The sequence below is a fragment of the Lampetra fluviatilis genome, chromosome 18 (assembly GCF_964198595.1).
Source record: "Lampetra fluviatilis chromosome 18, kcLamFluv1.1, whole genome shotgun sequence".
Taxonomy (NCBI): Eukaryota; Metazoa; Chordata; class Hyperoartia; order Petromyzontiformes; family Petromyzontidae; genus Lampetra; species Lampetra fluviatilis.
Window position 1 is genome coordinate 4,872,437 of NC_136292.1, and position 13,548 is coordinate 4,885,984.

Genomic DNA, 13,548 nt, shown 5'->3' on the forward strand with positions numbered 1-13,548 from the left:
CACGATAGATGATGCTGACCTGACATTTCCAACTTTTGCCATCGAGATTATAGTCCTTTTTGAATGTGTTGCTTGTTAAATAAAGGGATATAGATGGGGCACATGCAAGACATAATGTACTTACCCTCTCTACTGTTAAGATGGGAGTGCTCTTGCAAACATTTGGTAATCCAGCTGTATTTAACAACCATTCCTATAGATGAGACGCTAAAAGGTCAAACCCAGTCCAGAATGTGCTTGCTTAAACAGATGCTGCTTCACAGTTTGGAAATCCAAGAGGCGGGTGGGCTAAATAATGTATACGCATTGTTTGGAGATAAAATGTCTGCTTATAGTTGCTGGACATGGATTTTGTTTTGCTCACACGTGTATCGAGCCCAAAACTGCGGCCTAAAGTTTTAAAGTCATAACTGTGGACATAATCAAGCTGTTGGAATCAACTTCACAGACCCCATAGTACTAGATTTGAAGTTTTCGTGAAAGCAAGGATCCATATACCTTTTGGTTCTTTCGGTAAAGTCATGTAGGTGAAAATAAAAAAAATAAGATAACATAAAAAGTCTAGTTATTTTTTATTTTATCTTATTATTTTTATTTTCACCTACCTGACTTTACCGAAAGAACCAAAGAGTTTAGACCCCATAGTATTTAAGCAAAACGAAGAATCGATTCCTAAATTAAATTCCAAGCACGTATAGCGAGAATCGATTCGCTGTGGGGCGACCTTTGTGTAAGGGGGTGGGGCCATTGTACCAGACGAGGGTCAACCGCGATGACGTCACTGACATTCCTGAGAAAATATCACCGCCCCAATACGGAGTGACGTCTCCGCTATAAAACGCGGTGACGTCATCACGCACGCGTAAAAAAAAACACCTACATCAACGTGAAAATGTTTTGCTTTCGTGCATAACGTGACCTTATAAGGAAAAATATAATACGTGATGTTTCGGGTAACGTCCCTTTTGCGTGGCACTTAAAAAAAAAATAACGTGATGGCGTAACTGCGCGAACGTGCCGATTCCTTCAAACGTAAACGCGAATGCAAGTAGCCCCGCCCACCCTACGTGGTGACGTCAGCGCGCGGGCGACGCCCCGCCCCCCCGCCGTGATGTCGTCACACGCCGCCGTGACGTCACGCGAGCGTCTCCCGAGCGCGGCGGTTTCGCGAGCGGCCATTTTCCTTTTTCGTTTGAGCGGCGGCGGCGAAGGAGACGAAGGAGACGAAGACGACGGAGAGAGAAGCGCCCCCGGTGAGTCGAGACTGCCCCGACGCGGCGCGCTCGACAAGCGACATTCTACGATATTTTTCGTACACACACAAAAATAAAAATCGCCGCGGTTTTGTTTTGTTCCGTGCGTTAAAGGCGGTTTCGGGGGGTGGTGGTGGTGGTTGTTGTTTTTTGGCGTCGTTTTGTCGCGAGAGGTTTTTTTTATTGTCGCGTTGAGGGGAGGGGGCGGTTCGGTCCGGCCATTTGTCGTCGCTCGCCTTCACGGTCGTTTGCGTGTTCGTGTTGTTTTCGTCGTGGATCCCACTCCCGCTCTGATAGTTGCGGCTGTTTTGTTATCATTTTCTATTACATTTCTTGGAATTGTTTTGTTGGTGGGAGCACGTGTGAGGAGGAGGGAGACGAGACGAGCGAGGCTGGGTGAAAACCCCCTCCTTTTTCCCCACTACAACACCCGCCCACGTTACTCGCCTCCCCCTTTCTATCCATTCGTCCCCCCGTCAAGCCCCCCCCCCAGTCAAGGCCCCCCCCCCCGTCAAGGCCCCCCCCCCGTAAAGGCCCCCCCCCCACCGTCAAGGCCCCCCCCCACCGTCAAGGCCCCCCCCCCCACCGTCAAGGCCCCCCCCCCCACCGTCAAGGCCCCCCCCCACCGTCAAGGCCCCCCCCCCACCGTCAAGGCCCCCCCCCCACCGTCAAGGCCCCCCCCCCACCGTCAAGGCCCCCCCCCCCACCGTCAAGGCCCCCCCCCCCACCGTCAAGGCCCCCCCCCCCACCGTCAAGGCTTCTTTCCCCTCCAGTCCCCCTCCCAGTTCCCCCTCCTGACACCCCTTCCTGACCCCCCCCGCCTGACCCCGCGCCTGATCCCCTCCCCCCTCCTGACCCCCTTTATCCGCCCCCTCCAGACCCCACCCATCATCCCCTCCCTCCAACCCCCTTCTTCCCCATCCCTCCTACACCCCCACCTCCATAACCCTCCCACGTTGCGTCACGTTCAATGACGCCGTTGACTTTGCGTGACGTCAAAAGGCGTTTGCGAACAGAAAAAAAAGATCGGCGCGATGACGTCATCATCGCCCGTCGACAAAACGCGTGCGTGGTGACGTCATCGCGTCTACGTGCCCGGGCAGTCGGTACTTAAGGAAGGCGCCGCTTTGGAATTGGGACGCGGGAGAGATTTAGAGGTTCGCTTTAATTGGCTTCGTGTTACTGCGCGTGCTGCTCCACCCACCGGCGGTCGAGGCTTTCGTTGTCGGCACAAGCGAAGGAGGCGAGAGAGGTGCGTTGCGGCGGGGTTTGTAGGCCTAAGAACGATTCGTGTCGCTTGGTTCGTGTGGGCCATGAGGAAGTTGAGCATTTTTTTTTAAGTGCGTGGTTTGTGGTGATGCGGAGCGGATGTACTAGATGCCTAGGCCGCGTGCCGCCAATTTATCGATATAAATCGGTGATATGCACTCGTGGTTATTGAGTAAGCGATTATGTTCGTTTTTTTCCGAAGGTTATTGTAATGAAGGAGACGATGAAGTGAAACAAAACAGACGAGACGTTACGAACAAATACTATTTATTTCAGTGTTTTGTGGAAGTTTCGTTTGTGTGTCGCCATTTATTTCACCGTATCGTGTGTAGCGACCTATTGTCTCGTTCTTGGGTTTTTTTTATTCGCTTCACTTTTTTGGCGCGAATTTGTCGTTTGTCTCGTGCCTTCGCATTTATACTTGATTACGTTACGTGTTCTCAATATACATAGCAGGTAATGCCGTAATCGTCGCCTAATTAACGTCCTCGGCGTTAATTGAGCTCCGTAGGCTCTCCCCGCGGGCCCCCGTCGACGCGTTCGGGTTTGTGCGGCTTCATCCCCAAATGGTCGGTGTGGGTGGGTTACGACTCCCTGTAAATGTCTCTTGTTTTTTTTCCTCTCTCTCCCTGACAACGTTGTCGGTTTTGGAACCCGATTAAATATATATCGGTGCCAATAACGGCACACCTGTGCCTCCACACGCTTGGGCGATAGATTAATCGCGGCAAGGTGCTGCTGGGCGGGAGAGGAGGCCTCCGTTGAGCCTGGCCGTGAGAAACAAAGGGCAACGTGGCTGCACTGAGCAGAGCAAAGTGTGAAGTTCTTGCCGGGCTCCAACTCCTTCCAGCTGTTCTATTTCTCGTCGTCGCCCAACGGTCTTCCCTTAAGCTGTAAGCCTCCAGCAAAGGGGGCAAGGTTATTTCCTTCGGTGCCCCCTTAATCGTCTTATGTTTCGGTCGACGTTGGTAAAGCGTGTCGGTATTGGATGTTGCCATATTAGCAGTCTGAAAAAGTCTTAAGAGACTGATTCAACGAGTTTTTTTTTCTCCCTGTGGCTTTCTTAGTAATAAAACAAACTTTAATTGTATTGAATTTAATCTACCTAGCTTTTCCAATGACATGTTCTACTCGGGTAAACGGTATCCAAGCTATATATACACATGACTACTAGCTATAATCATACCACCTATTTAAACTGTAAATCGTGTTTAGGCAATTTGGTATGTTTTTATGATTAAGTAATTGAGTCAATTAAGATAGCCCTTTTGCATAGTCTTGACTTGTTGCTGTGTGGTAATGACTGTCCCCAATCTTTACCAGGTGAACGAAGGTGGTTAAGAGGCCATGGCCCGTACCAAGCAAACAGCCCGTAAGTCCACTGGTGGGAAGGCCCCACGCAAGCAGCTGGCCACCAAGGCGGCTCGCAAGAGTGCGCCGTCCACCGGTGGCGTAAAGAAGCCTCACCGTTACCGGTAGGTGCCGGACCATCCCCACCACGAACGGGGAGCGTATCAACAAAATTGCCTCCCAACACAATTACATTTGATGAACACGCATTATTTCACGATATAATCTTGTATGACGTGATTGTGTGTGCGGTTTACAACAGACCTGGCACGGTGGCGCTGCGTGAGATCCGTCGTTACCAGAAGTCGACGGAGCTGTTGATCCGCAAGCTGCCATTCCAGCGCCTGGTTCGTGAGATCGCGCAGGACTTTAAGACCGATCTGCGCTTCCAGAGCGCTGCCATTGGCGCCTTGCAGGTACGACAATAGCATTTTGTAGCGCAAACAAATGTTCTTGCGTGTTTTATCGTATCGTCGGTTTGAAATGTCTATTTGTGCGGTGTATTTGCAAGTAACGGTTGTGTTTGGTTCTGCAGGAGGCAAGCGAGGCCTACCTGGTGGGGCTCTTTGAGGACACCAACCTGTGTGCGATTCACGCCAAGCGTGTCACCATCATGCCCAAGGACATCCAGCTGGCACGACGCATCCGTGGCGAGCGCGCCTAAGCCTTGGCAGCATTGCACCCGCACACCTTGGGTCCATGGATACAAAAAAAAGTAGATTTTTAGATTTTAGCCACGTGTATTTCATAGAATAGTTGAAGTTGTACACAAATTGCTTGCTTCTTTGTCGCGTTTTGTCTCGGAAATTTGTTTTTATCCCCTTGTGCATCATGGTAAAGTTGCCTGGATTGAAGGGGATTCATGATAAGATCTTATACCATTTTTTTCCAGCGCAGCAGCATTTGTACACAGGCTCAGTGTATTTTTATAACAACTTCAGGTAAATTGAAACTTTGTACGTGGTTTGATTACATCTTTCAGTTTCTTTTCCTCCCCATCAAGCTTGTGTTGCATCTCCTATTCCTTTACCCATTACTGTGTATCTGTGGAATTTTTTTAAAGGTTGCCAATAAACATTTGTTCAAATAAGAATGTTTTTGACATTTATTGAACGCATGTTTCTCATTTTGCATTCTGATGAAAATTGTCAAGCAGCAGACATTTTACATTAATGATGATAGTGAAGCCAAAGCGTTGCCCAGTTATAAAACAAACTTATAATATAGCCTGAGTAATATCAATAGTCTTAAATTTAAATGTGTTGGTGTTTGGAGTGGAATGCCTAATTTTATTAGACGTTGCTCGCAACGTCGGCATGGCCCTGAATATTGCTCCGGATGGATACGCACCACATTAAACTGATGTGAAGGTTACTACGAGACCAGTGGGCAGGTGTCAATGCAGTAAAATTGTACTATACTGCGATTATTCTCCCTGCCTGCAAAATGTGACATGCATGGTGAAGGATGCCGACCCATACATCATGGGAATTAAAATGAATTGTAACTGGTAAATTAGTATTTCGATTTAAAGCTTTCGTGACTGCAGGGATTCATCTTGGTTCTTTTGGTAAAGAACCAAGAAGATGGTAAATTAGTGGTCTTGCAATGATCATCCCTTTTACACATTAGGGCAGTGTTCAAATATTGCTTCATCATAGCTGTTGTAAGAAACACCCACTTATAATAAAAGTTTCTAACCATGCAAGTACATTATTTCAGAATGTTTAAAAAAGTGATTCCCCAATAAAATTGACCACTAGGTGGCAGCCTCATATCAAGCGTAAAACAAGCAGTCGCGTCGGCACGGTTACATTTCAAGTAACTCCTGCAATCTCTCATTTACTTGATACAGCTGTCGTGGCTGTGACGGTACCACCTGAAGACGGAAGCTTGTGTTGCCTCCGAAACGTCGTGATTTTTATTTTATTTTACTTTTTAATGTTTTTACCTACGTGACTTTACCGAAAAAACCTAAGAATATTTCAAGTAAAGTGCACGGGAGATTATTGACACGATGTTATATAGTGACACTGGATTGAAACTAAATTCAGAGGGGCATCAATTGTGATTTGTGTGCGTTAATATGGAGACTGGAATCAAAATCGCACATCCCATTACCATATACAACGGGACAACATTCAGGTACAGTCCCTAACATCAAGACGTTTCGTATGAAAGCTAATGTTTTTTTTTCCAATCATTCTCATTACTTTAATATGCACTGTGAGGATATTGTATTTCTTACCAGAACTGGTGAGCTAATTAATGCATTTCAATCATGTCAATCGTGTTGCTTTTCAGATATACAATACAAACTTCCCTGCATCGGATTACATGAATTGCCCTATGATTGATTGCCCGTATTTTGCACGCTATGGAAAAAAACCCGAAACGCTAGGGCTGGTTACATCCATCCATTCGTGAAATAAAACTGGAAGCCACATCTCCCCTCTATGCAATGCATCCCACGGGTCCACATTTAACCTTTGCCAGCTCGATAATGGCAATGATGAGGCTTAATGTACAACAGGGTTTGATCTGAGGTTATCCTGAGGAAGATGTTTACTGCAGCATTCGTAATTACAAACACATGAATGAGAATATAATTGCACGCGCATTTTATGAGCATTTAGATCATAAGTGCTCATGTATGTGTACCTCATTTCAAACCTGGAGTGACTAGCTTGGTGGAGTATGGTCAAATAACACGACTCCCGCAGGCGTGGAAAGGCTCATCCAGTAATGGGTTGGCAAACTGGTTTTACATGTGCAATGTTGTAAGCTGGAAAAGCATACATTGTATATTACAGACATTAATATGAGCAAGTATAACATTTCCATCTGCAATTATATTTACTAAAATATCAACAATTTAAAAAATGTATTAACTACTATCACTTTCATCATGGGACCTCCTTTGCCAGTACCAAAATATGAGAATAGGTTTTCCCCTTTTTTCTGGCAACAAAACAGGTGTTACGATGTTAAAACACCTTGTGGTCAGGATGCAAACAAAAAACATACTCTGAAAGGATATGCATTGTCTTTGAAACTGATTGGTCCACACCAGAGACAGCTTTCTTTTGAGCCTCGTCTCAAACGGTGTTAGACCAGAGGACGCCTTTCGGTGGAGCACTCCTACCGTTATTTGGAGCTTTCGTGACTGCAGGCATTACTCTTTGGTTATTTCGGTAAAGTCACGTACAAAGAGAAAATAATAAAGTATTTTATTGAATTAAATTGATTATTTTCACGTAGAAAGAGAAAATTTAAAAGTATGTAAATGTATTTAATTTATTATTTTCTTTTTCTACGTGACTTTACCGAAAGAACCAAAGAGTCACTCCTATCGTGTTTGCTGCTGTAACGTTCTGACCCACCCCCTTACTGGGACATCTGCGACCGAAAGAGCTTTCCAGCTCATCGGATTCCTCCACTTTAAATTAACATTCTGTTTCCGAACACACCCCCTCGGAGCGTTTAGCCCCCGCCCCCTCTCGCCCGCCCCCACGAACATTCCCCCCGGGCGGCGATTTGAGTAACCGCACGCACCCCCCACCAACCCCCCCTCCCCCTTCAATGACGTCACGGACCGGATGTGCCAACCCTGGAAGTAAACACGAAGGGGCCCATGGAGGCTGCGGCCAACACAGAAATAAACATTCGTCTCCTCGCCCGTCCCGACGCCGCCCGTCAACCCCCCGTGCCTGTCCGCGCCTCGAGGTAAACGCGACGCCGTCGTTGAGTGCAGAGAGAGAGACGAGTTGGGAGAGGGGAATTCTTGAGGTTTCATATCGTCGGGACGGCGATGCATGTGGTGTGCGAATGCCATGCGGGGGGGGGGTGGGGGCATTGCCCGAAACGTCGCCTAATATTTTTTTTGCTGTGGATACCACGGAGGTGGTGGGGGAGTGCCACCGAAATCGTGTAAATACCCCCCCCCCCCTCAACACAGCGATTCGTTCGTGATCTTTACAGATATCCCTGTGCTTTCTAAAGAGCATCTTTGTTTCTAGACGGATACTTTTTGCAGGTGTCCGTCGTGCAAGCGACGGGCCCGTATCTCACAGGGGAGAGAATTTCTATTTAAAGCTCTCGTGACCGCAGGGATTCATATGCTTGGTTCTTTCGGTAAAGGCACGTAGAAGGGAAATAATAAAACTAAAACAATAAAAGTATCACGACGTTTCGATTGTAACACAAGCAATCGTCATCAGGTGTGAAAACCACAGCAAGAAAAAAAAATCAAATTTTTTTCAAATTTTCATCATCAGGTGTGAAAACCACAGCAATACATTAAAAAAAATCTAATATTCTTTCTGTGGTTTTCACACCTGATGATGATTGCTGTGTTGCAATCGAAACGTCGTGATCATTTTATTGTTTTATTTTTATTGCTTTATTATTTCCCTTCTACGTGACTTTACCGAAATAACCAAGAATAGGGGAGAGAGAATGTTCAGCGTGTACCTTGAACTGCTTTCGCCAGCCGTGCTAATCGCAGGTGCGGGAACATTCAAACGCGTCGTTCGTGTATCGAGATCAGTGCGAGACACGTGGAAAACCTTGCGATTCCACTGGGTTTGTCTAATTTCTATCTTATAAATGGATTACAACCCCGTTTATTTAGTGTGAGGTTTTAGTTTGTACAGTAATCACGTCCGTGTCATTGAGATTCATAGAGCCAAACAGAAGCACACCAAGCAGATTACGTGTCCTGTATATACTGTACAGGGTGGTCGAGATCTCTTGTGACCCCCCCCCCTGCCAAATTACTTAACTTCTATAGATTTATTTCCTTTGCATTTTTATGTTTAATAAACCTTGCTTTAAGAAAACATAACGTTAGAGAATTCTGTTGGGGGGGGGGGGTCACAAGTAATCTGGACCAGCCCTGTAGCCTCTCACCCACTCGGCAATGGTGCCCGAGTCGCACGCTCCGAGGCATATTTGAATTGTTTCACGATCCAATCTCATGCTCATCCGCTGACCATTCTCACGCACTCGTATCGTCGCCACCTTCCAATGTCAAGAGCTCCGGACACCCCCAGTACCGTAACAAGTGCAGCACAGAGACGCCGCTGCCGAGAAATGTCCTCGCCTCGTTCTCCTCCGTTCTTTCAGTGGGGATCTCTTCCAGCCCCATGGCCCTGGACTCGGCGCTGTCGAGCGAGGCGTGGGCCCATGTGTGTGAGGGTCTCGCCGGCCCCGAGGTTCCCAGCACGACCGACGGCTTCGAGGATTCATTTGGAAGCAGTGACGTTCCCGTTGGAGTTCCTGACGCACGGGGATGTCCACTCATCCACGCCGCTGGGACACAAGGAAACAGCACCCATACCCCATTCCCTAAAACACACAGGGATGCTCCCATCACGACGATTCCTGAGACATTTGGGGATGTACCGGCAAGGAACCACCCTCAGACACTGGGAGACAACGACACCATTGTCACCGAGACAAAGAGAGACACTGTGACCAGGATCACTCAAGCAGAGGGGGACAAGGTTCCTGAGATGCAATGGGGAACCCAGACCCTGATTCTTGCAACGTCACTTTGCAACGCCACCTCCTCCAGCGTCAACGCACGGCAAGACGGCAGAGCCGCCCCCAACTCTGCGTCTGGGCGACTTGACGATTCTGCAGCTTACTTGGCCTTGCTCGGTAAAATAATGTAATCGTATTCAAAGTTATCCATAAGAGTATTTTTTGGGTTAGATCGCATAAATATAAATGTGTCGTTAAACCCGCCATCACCCGACGCAGCCAATTAGTAAGGTTTGTCACGTTAACAAAATGTGCCAATTCGTTACTTGTTCAGCACACCGGTGTGTTGGAGAGTTAACCCACAACATTTACAATTCGAGTACGACGTTTCGCTAGTAATGACAACTAGCCTCATCAGTAGACAGCCAGAGTTGTGGAGAAATCCTCCTCCTGTTTTGGTCTGAAATTAAACCTGTTATGGATCATTTTGGTTGCGAAAGCCTACGCGTTAAACTTATTCAAAGTTGTTTACTGTGTTTGCCTTGCCATAGGCTTGCATACTTTTTGTGCACGGGAAGCCTTTCGGGCTCGTTAATAGGGCCCGCACCTTCGATTAGTACGGTTGGCTACGTACGGTGCGAAAGAAGTTCAACATACATAACCAACGTATTCAAGACCCCACGAGCCAACACGCAACCCACAACTTAATTTCATGCAGAGTACAGAAGGATAACCATTTCGAAATGTCCCACAACATTTATCCATCACTGCAAGCATCTTAGCTGCACTAATCTGGTACTCAAAGGGAATATATTTTCGACTTGGAAACCCTTTCTGTTCTGAGAACATTTTCACCTGTTGTCTTTACCATTGCTATAAACAGAGAGTGAATGGGTACAGTCCTTGGTTGGTCAAAATTTGGTGTAAGTTAATGTGTAGCCTTCTAACGGCATTTAAAGGTCTTAATCAGCCCTCCATAAAAAAAGGTTCCCCACCCCAGGATTACCCCATGGCGATGAGTATGAATATTTTTGGTTCCTTGAGTTTTGAAAAAATGTCCAGCAAATATATACCAGTGCACTACCACTATGTCACTTACATCACATTCATACGAATATTGACATTTGGTTGCTTAATTATATAACTAAACACCCACTCTCAATAAGATACATTCATCTTGATTTTATTCTATTAACAACAGTTACCCAATAGATAAACTTACCCCTCCCATAGAAGTGTTGATTTATTTTTTGTTACCACAGGCTCAGAGATACAAACAGGATGTGAACACCAACATATACTTGTTTGAGTAGGAAACTGCCATGACTTGTTATTGTTATTATTCTAAATTGCTGTGGGTTTATTTTGGTTTGTTTGATGATAGAGTCACGGCTCAGACGTATCAAAGGGCAGGAGCGGGCCGTGTCGTCACGGGAGATGGTGAGCAGCCTGGCGCAGGCGCGACAAGAGTGCTTGGACCGTCTCCTGCACGACGACTCGTCCACGGAGGCCTTCACTGAAGACAACCTCGGAGACGGGTGAGCGTCAAGACTTATCTGACAATTTGGTGGGCAACTTATGTGTGGCTCGGTGTGTAGGGTAGGCATGTTACACTTCACCCACCTCTTCCTCAGCCATTCGGTGAATTGTTAATATTTAGGGTCATGTTCAGATTGTATTTGTTCTTGGCTACATTAGTGTCAATATCACATTAGCGTAACGTATGCATTTACTTGCATATATTATGAGTGAGAATTATTTTTAATTGATTACTTGACGCATCAACACATGCCTAATTTATGATACGAATATTTGTAAAGATGTTACGAATGCCGAGGAATTCCTTATAAATCATATAACACACACACACAATACACCATTAAAATGTGAAGATGAAAACTTACAAGATTAAATCCATATTTAGTAAAAGCAATAACGTGTTTATCCATAATTGCTACCTGTGAGTATTGTTCTATTTGGCTGTACACTCGATATAAAATGTGTCGCTGTTGTCCCTTTTTCATTTTTACAACTTGTGAAAAGCTCCCTGATACAGTTCCGGCGATGGCTCGCGCCCGAGCGAGTGGCCGTCACAGCCGAAGAATTGGAGCACCTCATACCGCCCGTGGCCATGGTGGAAAATAATAGCATGGCGTCGACTAACGGTGGGACGACGGATAAAAGCGCAGCGGCGGTGAGCCTGGAACCGGTGAAAACGGAGGAAATAAGTGACCATGCGGTGAACGAGTCGGAGGGCCGTGCGGACGTGGAGCTTCCTGATACGGGCCCTTGACATGGCAGCGGTTGATAGCTGAAGACGCACACACATCCGCAAAGCTCAGGTGGCTTCGCGAAAAAATGAAAGTGACATTGTGTCTAATACTTTAGCTTTTGTTGAAAACTTGCACAGTTTCTCTGACCAAGAGGATATGTGTTTTGTGGCACTCGACATTAAGTGGGATACATTAGGGGTCAAATGGTTCATTGCCCTGGAAATTAAATCAATTGACATGATTCAGGGCTGTAATTCAAGATTATTAATTGTTTACATTATGGTGAATGGTAGCATACGTACAAAACAAAATGCATTGATCGTTAAACGTGCAAATTATTGCATAACATGATTAATTAATGCATCCATCTTTCCAGCCCGAATAGCAATTAAATGGAAAAATGTTGTTTTAATCAAGCAAAACAACTATTAGTATCTGTGGTTCATTTAGTTAACGTGTGGCTTTAAGGTGGATCTTTTTTTAGTAGATGTTAACATCCTGGAGCCAGTAAATCACTTGAAGATGGGTGCACAGTTTTTCGTGTTGATTTCCCAACACTGAGTTTTGTACGTATGTAAGATTGCCTTTCACTGGGATTCATATCACTACAAAGCCCAGTATAACACAGAAAGTTTGCATCGATTAAAGTCTACAAGAGAACCTGATTTTTTTCAATAAAAAAAACCGTTGAGGATGACTGACAAATCAACACGGGATACTCGTTCAGTTTTCATCTTTCACCAGTTGGTGGCACTGTGATCATTGGCAAGGCTGGTTGAGAACTTGCGAACTACATTTTAGAGTGTACGTGTGTGCAGTATTATGTTTGGCGTCACATGAAAATCCTAATGATAAAGAAAGATGCAAAAATGTGTGATTTATCTGCTGCTGCTTAATTGCTATGATTTGATGTTCGTGGATGCATTTCGAGACATGTGGAAGCACAGGACCCAGTTGCTGGAATCATTGAACCGGCCACATGCCTAGGCTTGGACACAGCTGCCCAAGGCACGGAGATTGGCTTTGGACCCCTTGGCAAAACGATCTGACCCCAGATTTCCGGGTACTGCCAACATCAAGGAACAGCTAAAAATAAGTGCCCCATGTTTACAGCCAACAGGGACGGATGGGTGGCGTCCGACAGAAATAGCACTGTTATCACCATCTGTCTACTATTTACGCTGTCAACCCTAAAGCACCTATTATCCTCCCTCCCTTCCTGTGTTCGGCCCTAATTATTTCATAATTTGATGGTGAGTGGTTTTTTTTTATGATGCTTTTTTAAACCAAAACTGGAAAATTATATCCAAAGCGGACGCCCGCAAACGGAAGTCGTGTCGAGAGAGTGGAAATGTGTTAAATATCTATAAGCTATGTCTGTAGTACTTTGTTGCATTTCTTTATCCTATGACCAGTTTATCCAGAAGTGTTCCTGGCGTAAGGCATTAACTACGTATTTAATTAATTGATGTACTTATGTCGACATGTTTGCTGTTGGGAAAAAATAAAAATTGAATATGCAAGTTCTGGAATTTTTTTTGTAAATTCCAATGCAATATCTTTTCTCTGCATTGATATGAAGGTTGGCAGGTGTGAATAATATATGTACATGACTGATGTCTGCATGATTATCCATGAAGAGATATGTTGTATGAAGATGAATTTAACAATTTTGGAAAGCACTTCTGGGTGGCATCCACTGATAAAATGCAGATACTGTATTACGATACATTTTGGATCACAATGCGGATATAAATACAGTTATTTTTCCTTAGATAGGTGAAAGGTGAAATAACAAACTTGTAATCTTTAGAAACATTCGGCAGTACTCATTGCTTCCTTTTTTGATCAGTTCGTATGTAATTTACTACTTGTGTTAGTCATGGTCCATAATTCGAACTCAGGTGACTGGATTC

General features: G+C 45.5%; 2 protein-coding genes across 3 annotated transcripts; both read left to right on the forward strand.

Annotated features, from left to right (window-relative positions):
• The first annotated feature begins 1,104 nt into the window (after positions 1 to 1,104).
• Positions 1,105 to 4,965, forward strand: LOC144937115 (histone H3.3A). 2 transcript variants are annotated; one of them, XM_078864399.1, is made up of 4 exons: positions 1,105 to 1,253; positions 3,846 to 3,997; positions 4,135 to 4,288; positions 4,408 to 4,965. In XM_078864399.1, exons 2-4 carry the CDS (start codon positions 3,870 to 3,872, stop codon positions 4,534 to 4,536), a joined length of 411 nt encoding a protein of 136 aa, XP_078720525.1. In that variant the 5' UTR covers positions 1,105 to 1,253; positions 3,846 to 3,869; the 3' UTR covers positions 4,537 to 4,965. The 2 variants fall into 2 exon arrangements, with proteins under 2 accessions (XP_078720525.1, XP_078720526.1); XM_078864400.1 differs by lacking the exon at positions 1,105 to 1,253 and adding an exon at positions 2,350 to 2,505.
• Positions 4,966 to 7,460: 2,495 nt separating this feature from the next.
• Positions 7,461 to 13,155, forward strand: CCDC32 (coiled-coil domain containing 32). The gene is made up of 4 exons (XM_078864401.1): positions 7,461 to 7,598; positions 9,000 to 9,536; positions 10,744 to 10,897; positions 11,403 to 13,155. The coding sequence occupies exons 2-4, from the start codon at positions 9,020 to 9,022 to the stop codon at positions 11,650 to 11,652; spliced, it is 921 nt and encodes a 306-aa protein (XP_078720527.1). The 5' UTR covers positions 7,461 to 7,598; positions 9,000 to 9,019; the 3' UTR covers positions 11,653 to 13,155.
• Positions 13,156 to 13,548: the final 393 nt, after the last annotated feature.

Excerpts from the sequence above, each read along its gene's own strand:
- LOC144937115 (XM_078864399.1), top strand. The coding sequence starts at position 3,870 with ATGGCCCGTACCAAGCAAACAGCCCGTAAGTCCACTGGTGGGAAGGCC. Across the intron at positions 3,998-4,134 it reads AAGAAGCCTCACCGTTACCG|ACCTGGCACGGTGGCGCTGC; the intron begins GTAGGTGCCGGA and ends GGTTTACAACAG. Across the intron at positions 4,289-4,407 it reads CTGCCATTGGCGCCTTGCAG|GAGGCAAGCGAGGCCTACCT; the intron begins GTACGACAATAG and ends TTGGTTCTGCAG.
- CCDC32 (XM_078864401.1), top strand. The coding sequence starts at position 9,020 with ATGGCCCTGGACTCGGCGCTGTCGAGCGAGGCGTGGGCCCATGTGTGT. Across the intron at positions 9,537-10,743 it reads AGCTTACTTGGCCTTGCTCG|AGTCACGGCTCAGACGTATC; the intron begins GTAAAATAATGT and ends GTTTGATGATAG. Across the intron at positions 10,898-11,402 it reads GAAGACAACCTCGGAGACGG|CTCCCTGATACAGTTCCGGC; the intron begins GTGAGCGTCAAG and ends ACTTGTGAAAAG.